The sequence below is a fragment of the Protomyctophum bolini genome (assembly GCF_963924005.1).
Source record: "Protomyctophum bolini genome assembly, chromosome: 4".
NCBI lineage: Eukaryota > Metazoa > Chordata > Actinopteri > Myctophiformes > Myctophidae > Protomyctophum > Protomyctophum bolini.
Window position 1 is genome coordinate 39,800,363 of NC_137865.1, and position 13,734 is coordinate 39,814,096.

The 13,734-nt window shown below is 40.8% G+C and overlaps 1 protein-coding gene across 3 annotated transcripts in view; it reads left to right on the forward strand.

Annotated features, from left to right (window-relative positions):
- The window catches only part of elmo3 (engulfment and cell motility 3), a 51,835-nt gene extending 41,072 nt beyond the window's left edge, over nucleotides 1–10,763 (forward strand). The window contains exons 16-21 of one of the 3 annotated variants that reach the window (XM_080762371.1): nucleotides 3,110–3,273; nucleotides 4,504–4,616; nucleotides 5,093–5,197; nucleotides 6,325–6,404; nucleotides 7,249–7,329; nucleotides 8,372–10,763. In XM_080762371.1, coding sequence (XP_080618497.1) covers nucleotides 3,110–3,273; nucleotides 4,504–4,616; nucleotides 5,093–5,197; nucleotides 6,325–6,404; nucleotides 7,249–7,329; nucleotides 8,372–8,581 — 753 coding nt within the window. In that variant the 3' untranslated portion in view covers nucleotides 8,582–10,763. The other 2 variants (XM_080762372.1, XM_080762373.1) reach the window with 2 other exon arrangements.
- Nucleotides 10,764–13,734: the final 2,971 nt, after the last annotated feature.

Below are 13,734 nucleotides of genomic sequence, written 5' to 3' on the forward strand. Positions count from 1 at the left end.
GTGTGCCTTTGACCTTTGTGACGACCACAGAATAGTATTACATTATAAGTTGGCGCTAAATGACTTTTCGCAGAACTCCACAGAATCAGCATCTGTCTATCAGACTACAAGTTGTCTCTCCATCTTGGCCAAGCGGACTCGATACTCGTTAGTGCAAAACAAAGTCTCCTGGGTTCAGACAGAGTGCTAATAAAATGCAGTCATCGACAAAGTACAGACATTCCTGGTCAAATATTACTCAAGTGAAAGTTGCTCTGTCAAAAGTGTGCTTCGTTCATTATGTACTTTATCCCAATTCCTCGAAATGTACGCATATGTAATAATCTTATTGTTTATTGTGGGAAAAAAGAAAACACTCATATTCGTATTTAATTTTTTTGTGGAATTGTCCTGAACAGGACACCAGGAGTCTATGGGTGCGTTTGGAAATGCGCATCGGGAATGTGCTCAGTTCTTTTTTGAGTGCACTGGGCTGGGCGGCGACCTCATGGTCTTGTTTACCCCTCTGTCTTGTTTACGAACAAGTCCGACCAGTTAAAACAACACTCCTCCTTCCTGTAACATGGAAAGGTAATTCATGACATTATTAGCCTACCTGCTGCTGGTCAAGTTGGTTTACTCTGCTCTACACGTTGATGCGTGTACAAATAATAAAGCTCTTAAAGGACCAATTTCACCACCGGGGAGCGTTCGAGACACACAGTGACGCACGCACGCTTTGGACAACCCGCAACTTCTGAGTATAGGTCAGTGCGGGCATCTCGGCACATCCGGCGCGCAGCGCACTAGATCTTTGAACGACAACGCACCGAGTTGTACTTTAACTCAACTATTGGGGGGTTGAGTGAGTACTTTATGCTTTCACATACTGTAGTATTTTCGAACGCACCCGATGTAGCCTTATTTGTATTATTATTATTTTTTATTTAAACGAATAGAGAACACTTGGAAAATGGTCTGGTAATAAAGTATACATGCCTGAACATTTGACAACATTTACAATTGTTACAAAAGGCTAAATCTAGGTCTGATGATAATTATGTACCGTGCATGTTCACATCATGTATACATCATTACTTAATTTCACGCTCATCTTCTGAAGCATACTTTAATTGTTTGCTTTGTCACATTTTGAAGAAAACAAATAGCCATGTTAACATTGAGGTGTGCAGACAGAGGATAGACTTATCAGGACAGGTATCCTACTCTGTGTCTCAGAACCAGAAATAACATGAGTTCTGCTGGGTGTGTGTTGGTGTCAGGTGATGCTACTGCTATAGACTTTCATATGGATTTATTCAAACATCTATCACTCTGACCCACATACGACGAGAGGGAGCTATAGATTTTATGCATGCACACACAATAGGGCATTCACTTATAGTGAATGCCCTATTGTGTGTGTGCATGCATAAAAGTTGCCTAGTTTACTAGTCGACTAGGTGTTTAACTATCTAATCTATTATGTAAAAAATAACTATAATCTAGCTGATTTTGAGGCCTACAAAAACGGGAGAAAAAAAAATAAAGATTTTTGTTTTACTAATCAACTAGTACCAAGGAGGTCAACACACACACACACACACACACACACACACACACACACACACACGCACTTTGGTTCTGTTGTCTAATAGTCTAAACATTACTAAAAACCAGTCATGCAGAAGACAGACACACAAACATCACTAAAAACCAGTCATGCAGAACACAGACACACAAACATCACTAAAAACCAGTCATGCAGAACACAGACACACAAACATCACTAAAAACCAGTCATGCAGAACACACACACACACACACACACACACGCACACACAAACATCACTAAAAACCCGTCATGCAGAACACAGACACACAAACATCACTAAAAACCAGTCATGCAGAACACACACACACAAACATCACTAAAAACCAGTCATGCAGAACACACACACACACACACACACACACACACACACACACACACACACACACACACACACACACACACACACACACACACACAACAGCAGTAAAAGAAAGTAAAAAAAAAATCACGATCTGCGATGTGTGAAACAATGTAAAAGCTGCCTCTCTCGCACTATATCGCTACCTACTGTAGCACAATTAGCACAATCTGTAAAAGTATGTTTTGGTATCATATACTCTTTAAAGTTCTTCATACAGCCAACAGAAAATGCACAGATTGAGGTTTTAAGCCTTAATTTGCTTTGATGATTTCAGAGACCAGCAGGGTTTAATGGAAGACGCTCTTGAACGTGTATTCTACTGCTATAGTTACTCCTTGATAATTATTAAAATAAAATGTGATATTTGTTTAGGACTTTACGGATTCAGCGGTAGTGTTTTAAGTTAGGAGAAAGGATGACATGTCTGTACTATAGGCTGCAGTACTAGTCATTTCAACCACTTGTCACTGTGCTTTGTATACTGTGAGATGTTTTCTCTGCATTTAAGCTATCCTAAGCTCCCCCCCAATGTTATCAAAGTTTGTATGTTTGAGATTGAAGAAGTTTGTTCCAGAACCCATGATCCTTATATATGTTTTCATTATTAAATAGCTTAAAGTAGTTTGTAAACGAAGCAGTGTTTTTGACATGCATTAACATGTCAAAGGCAGTCAACAGTACATTTACATCTGCAGTTTCTGTGTGGCTACTGGCTATTGTTCTCAGGTTTCAGCTACAGAAGCTAAATGAGGTTTGGGGAGTAAAGTGTGAAATTGAGTGACAGAATCGATCTGTCTCTACTTATTAAGCCCTGGCTAAAGTATGTGTGTCATAATATAATAAATGACCAAAACATTCATCATTATTAGACATACAGTACATAGTATTTTTAATGATAAAAAAATATTATATATATTTGTGTGCTTGTTTTGGCTTGTTTTTCGAGGGGGGATTTGGCTTATTTCTCTCGCAAAGGTTTGCTTGTATTTAGGTTGTGTTCGGAGGTGGGTTGGCTTATTTCTCTCATGAGAGATGGCAACACTGCTTAGTGCTTACCTGACTGCCAGTTTGAGAGCCTATTAGTCAGATTCTTGGTTTAAGAGGTTTATTATTCAATAACCCGTGTGTGTGTGTGTGTGTGTTCTCTCCATCAGGTGATGCAGGTGGTGCGTGAACAGATCACCAGGACCCTGTCCAGTAAGCCCACCTCTCTGGAGCTCTTCAAGAACAAGGTGAACGCTCTGAACTACAGCGAGATCCTCAAACTGCGGCAGACGGAGCGCCTCCACCAGGAGGAGACCCTCGCTCCGCCCGTTCTGTGAGTGGCAAGAACACTTTCTATTACTAACACCCAGCGCCCAGGACGAAGGTTTATCCAAAAGACGAAGATTGTTGATATCAAAGCCGATCGCATCGCTCCATAGCCTAGGAGCGCCTGTTGCGCAATACTCATCATAGCTTCGTTTTTAATTGGTTATCCTCGGTGAGAAAGTGTAGTCGACGAACGTTGTTCGTCATATTTGTAGTTGTCGTCCAGAACGTTCCACCCCTATGGAATGGACCTGACAGACGGTGGTTTGTCCTGCCATGGTGCTGTGGTGTTAGACTGTAAACACCGCTGGGGGGCGGTGGCGTATTGTCACAATATGCCGACTGTCCATCCAAATTATTCAGTGGTTTCGGGTGGAAAAAACCCAGGTTGCATTATTCAAAAGTGGCAGACCGAGCAGCGTGCAGATCTGCTACTTTTGATGCTTGTGTGTGACACTGTAGTCTTGTAGTCCACGTGGCACATTCGGTAGTGCTGTCGCCTCACAGCTAGAAGGTCCTGGGTTAGATTCCCACTGGGGGGCGTGTTCCCTCCTCCGCGTCATCAGTGCCCATACCCGAGGTGGGGTTGGCGAAAGGGCCTTTCTGTGTGGAGTTTGCATGTTCTCACCGTGTCCCCTAGGGTAGGTACCCTCACAAAAAACATGCAGTAATCCTGGTCTCTAAAACTGCCTCCCCCTGGCCAGCCAGGGCACCTGATGGAGGGGAAAGGAACTGGTCGGAATAACGTGTCCCTTCCACGCGCTACGTCCGGCCGGGGAAATTCCCCCTGTCAGGTGATAAGAAGCAGCTTGGACTCCTCATGCATAGAAGGAGGCATGAGGTCAGTCCGCTGCCCCCCCCCCCCCCCCCCGAGGTTGGCAGAGGAAGTGTTGCGCCCAGAATTACATTACGCATATACTGTATATAACATGCATATACTGACATATATTGGCATCATATGTCAATACATTTAATATAAAACCATAGCACCACCATTAGCCTTTTCATGTCGCGCACCCCCTAGAAGGCACACCACAAGGGGTGCACGCACCACAGTTTGGGAACCACTGCTCTAGATAGAGTATTGAGTGACATGCCTATTGTTACATCGTAGCATGGAAACACATGCCATGATTTTGTAAATGTAACCTTACTGCACCTATAATATGTTTCTCCTTGTATGCATCTCCTTTGTGTGTGTGTGTGCGCACACGTGCGTTTGTGTGTATGTGTCCAGTGAGCTGAAGGAGCGTTTGAAGCCGGAGCTGTTGGAGTTGATTCGCCAGCAGAGACTCAACAGGCTGTGTCAGGGAACGCTGTTCAGGAAGATAAGCAGTCGACGCAGACAGGGTAAGTCACACACGCACGCACACACACACACACGCACGCACACGCACACGCACACGCACACGCACACACACACACACTAAGGTTACCACAGTTTACTAAAACGAATACAATAAAAAAACACTAGAATGTTAAAACAAAAGAACAACATTTTATCCGACTAAAACTACACTGTATTTTGAGTGTTGACAAAACAGTGCTGTTTTTAGTCCTATTATATTATATTTCATACATGTCTAGTATTTTGGGTAGATCCATCTTCCACTTTCTTAGCAGTGGCAGTTTTAACTGAATATTTTTTTGTCTTTTTTTTGTAAATTACAATTAAAAAATAATAATTAACTAAAACGGCAAAACCGCTTTTAAAAACAAATGAAAACTAATATTCAAAAATGAAATCAAATTGTAATACAAAAAACTAGTGTAAACTTTCAAACAAGCCTATAATAACGTTTTGTGTGTTTTGGCGTCCCCTGCAGATAAACTGTGGTACTGCAGGCTGTCTCCCAATCACAAAGTGCTTCACTATGGAGACGTGGATGAAGACGCAGACAGCCCACCAATAGAATCACTCCAGGAGAAGAGTGAGTTAAAATCCACCAATAGAATCACTGCAGGAGAAGAGTGAATTAAAATCCACCAATAGAATCACTGCAGGAGAAGAGTGAGTTACTACCCACCAATAGAGCGTCGCAGTCCCGCCCCCTTTCATGACGACGCCAGGCCCAGGAAATAATTCCCAGTGCATTTTACCCATAGACATTTCAAAAAGTATTTATTTAAAGACCTTATAAGTGTCGTACAAACCCAACTCGAGTCGTGACAAATCATGAAATTAAACACAATATGTTGGACCAAACAAATAATTACAAAGAAGAAAAACAAACAAAAAAAGTGTAACCAGCTGTTTTCTTCTTCTTTCTAATTATTTGTTCGGCCCGAAAAATTGTGTTTGTTGTCATGATTTGTCACAACTCGAGTTGGCTTTGTACGAGGCTCAAAAGGTCTTTAAATAAATACTTTTTGAAATGGGCCCTGGTAGGGGGCGGGACTGCGACGCTCTATAGAATCACTCCAGGAGAATTAGTGAGTGACCTGCCCTGGAATCATGGATACCATCTGTTCATTTATACTGTTTACTCCTAGCCTGGGTTCCAGCCTGATCGCCTGCGTTCTTCTGTGATTTGTCTTGTCACTTCGCTACTCTGTCTAGCCAGCCTGTTTGTCTCGTATTTCATAACGTCACCTACGGTATGTACGTATCCACGTTGTTGCTGATACGTCGTCATCAGCCAGCACCACTATCTGTCCTGGCTTTTCTCACTGTTGAAAGAATTAGCGCCAGTTCGAGACTACGACTACGGTAAAAAGTAAACACTGTTTGATTCACTAGTAGTCCACTATGTCAGATTCAGTAGTACAACAAAACACTGCCGCCTGTGTGGGGTGAGTTTAGTGAATGATAAGTCTTTTATCATCTGGTTAAAGAAATGCAAATGGCACTCCTTTCCATGAAATGCCGGAAGGCAGCGTTCAGGAGAATTGCTTTTGAAATCCATGTCGTACGGGTCTCGACGGGTCTACAATTTGAGCCTGCCTACTGCTGTACTTTCTGTGCTCTTCCTCTCCTCTCATTGCCATTCATTCATTCATTTTCTTTCTTTCTTTCTTATTTTCTGTCTTTCTTTCTTTCCTTCCTATCTCCTCTCAGTTCCCGTGGCAGACATCAAGGCCTTGTTAACGGGTAAAGACTGTCCTCACATGAAGGAGAGCAAAGGCAAACAGACCAAGGTGAGCACAGAGCACACTTCTCCTTCCACACTTCTCTATGCTATGATGACTTAAACTATGGCTAAATATATTGACAGTTTTGTCAACAAATTTAAGCCAGAGTAAAACGTTAAAACTAGTAGAACTAAGACAAGTAAAATGTTATGCTTGGTTGCACACGGTGCCGTGCTCCGACAACGCATATATAAAGTCATATTATGACAGTTAATCAACTAAAACTAAAGCATTTTGGATGACTAAAACTAAATCAAATGATACAATAGACTAAGAATAAAACGATATCAGATTTGCTGTCAAAATGACACTGACTGACTGACGCCCACCTAGAGCTCCAGTTTGTAATAACAGAAAGCAGTTGTACCCTACAGTGTGATGGCAAAATGGCCACCATGTGAACATGGTTTCGTATATCATACGAAATGTACGAAATAAAAAGTGTGCTGTAATTCATTGTAGTGGCTGTAGCCTAGCCTTAACCCATTCAGTGGTGTTTTAAGGATTCTGTTATACTTTAGCTATTTTTGAAAAATCTTGAAAATGAATCTTTGAATATTTATTCTTTCAGTTTTAAACACAAATCTTTGCTTCTGGGGGGGGTCCCTGAAACAATATATTGTCAGATGGGGGTCGGCAGCCAATTACATGTAATGTTTGGGGTCCTTGACATGAAATAGTTTGAGAACCACTGATTTAGAAAACCATATTATTTAGAAAACTTTCAGAAAACTGTCATGATTTAGAAGACATTTTGTAGAATCTGGTCTCAGTCCTAATTGTGTGTGTGTGTGTGTGTGTGTGTGTGTGTGTGTGTGTGTGTGTGTGTGTGTGTGTGTGTCCTCTGTAGGAAGTGCTGGATTCAGCTTTCAGCATCATGTACGACGTGGAGGAATACAGCCTCAACTTCATTGCCTCGTCCAGAACAGACGTGAGTCCAGCTAGGTCCAGTGTTGTTGTTGGCAGCAGTCAGTCTTTTGAATTTTTAGTCACATTATAGTGTTAGTCTAGTTTTAGTCGACTAAATCTACAGTTGATTTAGTCGACTAAAATGTATTTTGGCGGGCTTTGATGCCGTCGTAATGACTGTTTTTTTCCACTTGCTGAAAATAGCCGATCTACAAGATTGGCTATTTTCAGCATGCTTGTGTAAAATGACTCGTACTGGATCTCTTGTCCACTAGTCCCTTCCTAACATTTTAGTCTAGTTTGTATTTGTTGACGAAATCGTCAGTATATTTAGTCTTAGTTTTAGTCACCATAGCTTAGTTTTCATTTATTTTCCATGTAGTTTTCGTCAGTGGAAAAAGGTAGTCGACGAACAGTTTTCTCTTAAAATGAGATTGGGAGGTTGGGCCGGCTAACTGCAAATGAGCATTATTGGAAATGAAGCATTATTATTCCATAATGAGACAGCTCTGAATATGACACATCACTGCCCCCTGGTGGTGTAACATGTGAACACGCGTAGATGATTTGTCTGTGGATCTGCCTGTGGATGGACAGACTGAGCACGCTCCATGTTGTTGTTGTTCTGTGGTTATTGTAGTTCTCTGTTGTTCTGGACGTACGGTCTGAGCGTGCTCCTGTTGTTCTGTGGCTGTGGTAGTTCTCTGTTGTTCTGTGTTTGTAGTTCTGCCTGTGGACGGACGGTCTGAGCGTACTCCATGTTGTTGCTCTGTGGTTGTTGTAGTTCTCCTGTTGTTCTGTGTTTGTAGTTCTGCCTGTGGACAGACGGTCTGAGCGTACTCCATGTTGTTGCTCTGTGGTTGTTGTAGTTCTCCTGTTGTTCTGTGTTTGTAGTTCTGCCTGTGGACGGACGGTCTGAGCGTGCTCCATGTTGTTGCTCTGTGGTTGTTGTAGTTCTCCTGTTGTTCTGTGTTTGTAGTTCTGCCTGTGGACGGACGGTCTGAGCGTGCTCCATGTTGTTGCTCTGTGGTTGTTGTAGTTCTCCTGTTGTTCTGTGTTTGTAGTTCTGCCTGTGGACGGACGGTCTGAGCGTGCTCCTGGGGCGCGAGATGAGCAGCGAGTCGATGCGCAGCGAGCTGGAGATCCTGCTCTCCATGGAGATCAAGCTCCGCCTCCTGGACCTGGAGAACGTGCCCATCCCCGACAACGCCCCGCCCATCCCCAAACCGCCCAGCAACTACAACTTCAACTACGACTTCAGCCAAGCTGAATAGTAGAAGTGTGTGTGTGTGTGTGTGTGTGTGTGTGTGTGTGTGAGAATTTGTGTGTGCGCACATAAAGGTGTGCGAAAACGTCACACCTGTTGACTGTCATTAGGTAATTACTGTACCACATAAACTGACTGTTCTTGTTCCGACTTCTTTTCTGCGTCGGCTTTTCTCGTTTTTATTTATTTTTTTATTCCCCGAAAAAAAACCAAACATAAAAGAGAAAGAGAAAAAAAACTCAGCAAACGCATTATTAGGTTTGCTAATTATTTCTTAAATCAAAACTGTTTAATCGTTAGTTGATAAGAAAGTGGACTCCTTAGTTTGACCCATTAATCAATTCCCTTTTTATTCCTATTTGTTATCCAAGAGAGAGGTTTTATTTTTATATGTGCAATAGCAGCATAATGGAGAGGATTCTTCAACCGTAGGCTATATAAATACTGTAGGCCACCCTGCAGCGCGGTAAAACAAACAAATAATACAGACAATAGGCCTACTTAAAAAATATATAACTTAAATCGATGTAAAAAAAAAAAAAGCCCCCAGAGAGGCATGGACTTCATAATGCATTGGCATATTAGCCACTGACTGACACATGATTTCTCCATTTCCTCCACACACATTTAAGCTTGTTTGTTGTGGTTGTGGCGCACACAGCCACGGACGTCTGCATATAGTTGGGGCGCGTGAAAGAAGCATCCCTGGGTTTGATCTTGTAGGTACTAAAACTCTAAAACTACTGTAAAATAATAATAATAATAATAATAATAATAGGTACAGTGGCCTCCAGGCCATGTTATGGAGGCCGCATGGCGAGCAATACAAGGTACAAGGAGCTCTCCAAGCGACGTGGGTTCAAATCAGGACCAGGAAATATATAACCCACCCAGATGAAATATATAACCCACCCAGATGAAATATATAACCCACCCAGATGGAAATATATAACCCACCCAGATGAAATATATAACCCACCCAGATGAAATATATAACCCACCCAGATGGCATGGCAAGCATGGAATCCTCTTGGCGTTTGCGTAAAGGACGCGCTGTGATTGGCCACTGCACTTGTGTGCCAGAACATGATTTTTACTATTCTGTGACTGTATCGGGTTGCAACTCGAACGGGGCTGAGTCGACTAAGCGAACTTCGCAAACGTTTGACACGGCAACTCACGGCGCTTTAGCTTGCTTCGTTGGTGTCTCTCTCTCTCGTGGGCTCAAGTTTCGCTTGAGACGGCGTCCCTCCGTCCGCCACGGACTGGACTTCTGGACTTTATCCCCTACTCCTAACTAGTAGTTTAAAGTTTATTGGTCATTTAAAATAAACACACCTTATACAATGTATTCAGGGTTTGTTTTTTTTTGACCAAAAGGGAGTGTTTGGCAGAAGCCTCAGCTTATAATGCCAGCCCTTTTAATATTCAAAATAGCTGGGATGAAGATACAACAAAAAAACAAAACAAGCATAACAAAACAAAAACAAGACAAAACAAAAACAAAACATACAGACACAGTAGGAGGGAGGGGGTGCGTGACCATTTACTCAAACACGAAGAGGATTCCATGCTCCCACCCACAGACCAGTCAGTGATTTTCTATGCAATCAATAATGTAATCGTTATATTCTGTTTATAGTCTGTTCTCAGGTGCTAATTGATGCACAACGCTTCCCCAATCATTTGGTTTTTAGTGGTGTGGCATGAGGTACGCGAGGGTCTCTCTCTCTCTGCATTGTCTGGCAACGGTAGTACTGTACATGCAGAAAACTGCAGAAAAAAAATGACCGTTTTGCTGAAATACATTTTTATGGTACCTTCAAAATGTAATGTCCCCTTTAGTATATTGGGTAAGCTTATGATGCAATAATGATGTCATGACGTCGCTTTGTTTTTGAGGTGCTTTTAGGGTCTCTTATGTATGGATGCAGACCCGCGGAAATTCTTTTTATTTTCTCTCTTTTTTAATTTTTTGTTAAATTATTGCCCTACTTCATCATACAAAATGTGTGAAAATAGAGAATCTACAAGCTCAAAACGCATCGCAACATTTGAGCTTGTAGATCAGCTTCTTTTTTTTTTTTAATTGATCATGAAAAGGTTTTTCAAATTCAAATTTTGAATGCAGGACTTGAGTATTGATTGCTACACTGTGTGGTATTTCTAAAAGAAAACATCTGTAAGTTTCTATGTATATTTATTCATCTTTTCCACTGTATGGTTTCACCATACTGTGTGTATGATTTGGGTGATCCATGCCTTGTTTAGCTTAGTGTATAATCTGTATTATAACAGAGTATAGATCATCAAAAAGAGCTGATCTACAAGCTAATTATGTGTCGTATCATGAAATGGCGCATTTATATTAGGGGTGGGACGATTTAACTTACCTCCTGATTCGATACGATATTGATACCTATAGGGTGCCGATTTGATCTATATTGCGTTTCGAAGTTACTTTGCTTTTATTATAGGCCTATACTTTGCGATTCCATTTTTATATTGTGGCATTAAAAATTGCGCTATATCCATGAATCACTTTTTTTTTTGCCCACCGCTAATTTATATGGCACCTTTTACCCAAAAGCTTTACATTCACACACCGTCCGACGGCCAAACAGGGAACCCCTGTTGGTGTTTTAAGGATTATGTTATAGTATAGCTATTGAAAAATAGCAGATCTACAAGCTCATAGCGCGGCACTCGGTGCCGCGCTATGAGCTTGTAGATCTGCTATTTTTGAAAAATCGTGAAAATGTGCCTCAAATGTTTTAATATATTCTTTCAGAACTAACATTTTTAACTAAAATCTTTGTTTCTGGGGGGGGGGGGGGAACTGTGAACCTTACCGTTTCCCAGGGGACCACTCTACCTCCTGGAGCCTCTGCTGCCCCCCCGATGGAGCCGCAGATCAGTTGTAGATCAGCTCTAGCTGTATAGTACTAGCCATACATGCTTGTCCCTCACTATCAACTGAACACATTCTCTGTGAAGTTCACTTTGAAACCTTTCCTTTGCTGTCAAAATGGCTGACCTGACATCAATAATAATAACAAAGAAAAGAAGAAAAAAAGAAAGAAGTTGATTCACACTGAAGACAATGATTTTTTTTCTCAGGTTGCAGCATTTATATTTGGTGCTTTGGCAATTTAATTATTGCTTAAAAAATAGTCCATGGGCTCAGACAAGGATTTTCACTAGTGAGGGACATTCAAGGTGGCAAATTGTATTTATTTAAAAGGTATCCTCCCCCATGTTTTTTGAAATTTTGGAAAAAAAAGTTATCCTCGTTTCTCATCATTTTGGACCATGGGCTATAGCCCATATCGTACGGCATACTATAGCGCGCCGTTTTTCATCATGGGCTAAAAAGTTATGCTCGTTTCTCATCATTTTGGACCATCATTTTAGCCCATATAGCGTACTATAGCGCGCCGTTTTTCATCATTTTTGAGGATTTGAAAAAAATGACGAAATGACAAAAACGATGGGTTATAGCCCATGTTTTTTGAAATTTTGAAAAAAAAGGTTAGCCTCGTTTCTCATCGTTTTGGACCGTGGGCTATAGCCCATATCGTACGGCATACTATAGCGCGCCGTTTTTCATCATTTTTGAAGATTTGAAAAAAATGACGAAATGACAAAAACGATGGGTTATAGCCCATGTTTTTTGAAATTTTGAAAAAAAAAGTTATCCTCGTTTCTCATCATTTTGGACCATGGGCTATAGCCCATATCGTACGGCATACTATAGCGCACCGTTTTTCATCATTTTTGAGGATTTTAAAAAAATTACGAAATGACAAAAACGATGGGTTATAGCCCATGTTTTTTGAAATTTTGAAAAAAAAAGTTAGCCTCGTTTCTCATCATTTTGGACCATGGGCTATAGCCCATATCGTACGGCATACTATAGCGCGCCGTTTTTCATCATTTTTGAGGATTTAAAAAAAATGACGAAATGACAAAAACGATGGGTTATAGCCCATGTTTTTTGAAATTTTGAAAAAAAAAAATTGCCTCGTTTCTCATCATTTTGGACCATGGGCTATAGCCCATATCGTACGGCATACTATAGCGCGCCGTTTTTCATCATTTTTGAGGATTTGAAAAAAATGACGAAATGACAAAAACGATGGGTTATAGCCCATGTTTTTTGAAATTTTGAAAAAAAAAGTTAGCCTCGTTTCTCATCATTTTGGACCATGGGCTATAGCCCATATCGTACGGCATACTATAGCGCGCCGTGTTTCATCATTTTTGAGGATTTGAAAAAAATGACAAAAACGATGCGTTATAGCCCATGTTTTTTGAAATTTTGAAAAAAAAAGTTAGCCTCGTTTCTCATCATTTTGGACCATGGGCTATAGCCCATATCGTACGGCATACTATAGCGCGCCGTTTTTCATCATTTTTGAGGATTTAAAAAAAATTACGAAATGACAAAAACGATGGGTTATAGCCCATGTTTTTTGAAATTTTGAAAAAAAAAGTTAGCCTCGTTTCTCATCATTTTGGACCATGGGCTATAGCCCATATCGTACGGCATACTATAGCGCGCCGTTTTTCATCATTTTTGAGGATTTTAAAAAAATGACGAAATGACAAAAACGATGGGTTATAGCCCATGTTTTTTGAAATTTTGAAAAAAAAAGTTAGCCTCGTTTCTCATCATTTTGGACCATGGGCTATAGCCCATATCGTACGGCATACTATAGCGCGCCGTTTTTCATCATTTTTGAGGATTTGAAAAAAATGACGAAATGACAAAAACGATGGGTTATAGCCCATGTTTTTTTAAATTAAAAAAAAAAAAGTTAGCCTCGTTTCTCATCATTTTGGACCATGGGCTATAGCCCATATCTTACGGCATACTATAGCGAGCCGTTTTTCATCATTTTTGAGGATTTTAAAAAAAATGACGAAATGACAAAAACGATGGGTTATAGCCCATGTTTTTTGAAATTTTGAAAAAAAAAGTTAGCCTCGTTTCTCATCATTTTGGACCATGGGCTATAGCCCATATCGTACGGCATACTATAGCGCGCCGTTTTTCATCATTTTTGAGGATTTAAAAAAAATGACGAAATGACAAAAACGATGGGTTATAGCCCATGTTTTTTGAAATTTTGAAAAAAAAAGTTAGCCTCGTTTCTC